This window comes from Geospiza fortis, unplaced genomic scaffold (genome assembly GCF_000277835.1).
Source record: "Geospiza fortis unplaced genomic scaffold, GeoFor_1.0 scaffold81, whole genome shotgun sequence".
In the NCBI taxonomy this organism is placed as follows: Eukaryota; Metazoa; Chordata; class Aves; order Passeriformes; family Thraupidae; genus Geospiza; species Geospiza fortis.
Genome location: NW_005054318.1, coordinates 2,765,905 through 2,767,509, shown reverse-complemented (window position 1 = coordinate 2,767,509; position 1,605 = coordinate 2,765,905). Strand labels below are relative to the sequence as shown.

At 37.6% G+C, this 1,605-nt stretch overlaps 1 protein-coding gene across 1 annotated transcript in view; it reads left to right on the top strand.

Annotated features, from left to right (window-relative positions):
* Positions 1-1,279: 1,279 nt before the first annotated feature.
* Positions 1,280-1,605, top strand: part of KCNS3 (potassium voltage-gated channel modifier subfamily S member 3) — a 2,015-nt gene continuing 1,689 nt past the window's right edge. Inside the window, 1 exon segment of the mRNA XM_005431770.2 lies at positions 1,280-1,604. Within this exon segment, the coding sequence (XP_005431827.1) occupies positions 1,294-1,604 (311 nt within the window). The 5' untranslated portion in view covers positions 1,280-1,293.

The window sequence follows — 1,605 nt, the reverse complement described above, 5'->3', positions numbered from 1 at the left end:
TTTCCCTCTTCTTCCCCCAGCTCTACATGCTGAGCATGACACCATAAGGTGTCATCTCTTAGGACAGGAGAATTTTGATACTATCTTGTCACATTTAAAAGGAATTGATTTCCATACTAAATTGAAATAAATTAGCTTAGTGTGCATCAATTAGTGTTTAAGTGTCAGAGATCGAAAACATTTGCTCTCCTCATGATCTTAAGTTGCTTATAATCTGATGGCAAGTGTAAAACTGCCAGTTTTGGCTTTACAACACCTTCTCCTTGGAAGGAAAGCAAGAAAGCAGTTCTGTAAAAGTTAACTTACTAGTAACTTTAACTGCCTTTTGAATTCAGTTTTAGCTGAATTTATAGTAAAATACAGAAACATTTAAATGCCCTTCTGTCCATGTGCAGGTGTCCACAGTTAGTTGTTGAGGGAGAATTACTGTGGAAGTTCCATCTCTGAAAGCTCCTTTTCCAGAGATGACATTTCCAACTTCTCACCATCGCTGTAGTGGTTTTAGCTAGACTGTGGTAGAACAAGAACTGCTTCTGAAACTGACCAAGGTGGTAAGAGGGTTGTGACACTTCAGGTGTTGGAAGGCAGACAGAAAAATACCTGAGGGAGTGCAGATACCCAAATATGAACTACAGCATTCTGAAGTCAGGAACTGAAAATCTTCAAAAGTAGTTGTGATATGTTTTCAAGAGCACAGAACGCTGATGTGTGGATTACCCTAGAAGTAAATGAATTGTCAGCAAAAGTAATTGCAGTCCACAATCAAGCAAATAACATTAGAATTAGTGGATTATAAATTGCAACATCGAAAAAATGAATACAACTCAGCTGAAACTGTAATTGAGAGAAACCTGCTTGAAAGTTTTATCCTAAATGTTTTGATTGATTGACAAGTTTTCTCTCTAAAGATTTTTTGCATAACTGAAGTACATGGACTTTGTGACTATTAATTTCGGTGTGGTAGTAAAACAGAGACTCATTTGCAGATGAATTTGGCAGTCTTCCTTTACCCTGGTAAAAAGGAGACCTAAACCAGAACCTACTGCTTTCAAATTTGCTAAAGCTGTAAACCAACCTAATTTAAAACTACACCTGTGAAATGCTGAATAAGGGTATTCATGATTTTATTTCTTTTTTTGTTTGTTTTGTTACAGCATTTCACAGTACCTAGAGATGGAGAAAAGGATGTGTCACAAGAGCAAAACTGAATTAAATGCTCTAACAATATCTTGTGTTCTTTTCAGGTTCTGTGTAATCTCATTGGGCAACAGCAGTGGAACTCGTCTGTCCAAAATGGTTTATGGTGAATTTTTCCGCAGACCTGGCAAAGATGCAGAGCTTATCAATTTGAATGTGGGTGGCTTTAAACAATCAGTGGATCAGAGCACCTTGCTCCGATTTCCCCATACCAGACTTGGAAGACTTCTCAAATGCCATTCAGAAGAGGCTATTCTAGAACTGTGTGATGATTATAGTGTGGCAGACAAGGAATATTACTTTGACAGGAATCCTTCCTTGTTCCAATATGTTCTGAACTTCTACTATACAGGCAAACTTCATGTTATGGAAGAACTTTGTGTCTTTTCCTTCTGCCAGGAAATAGAG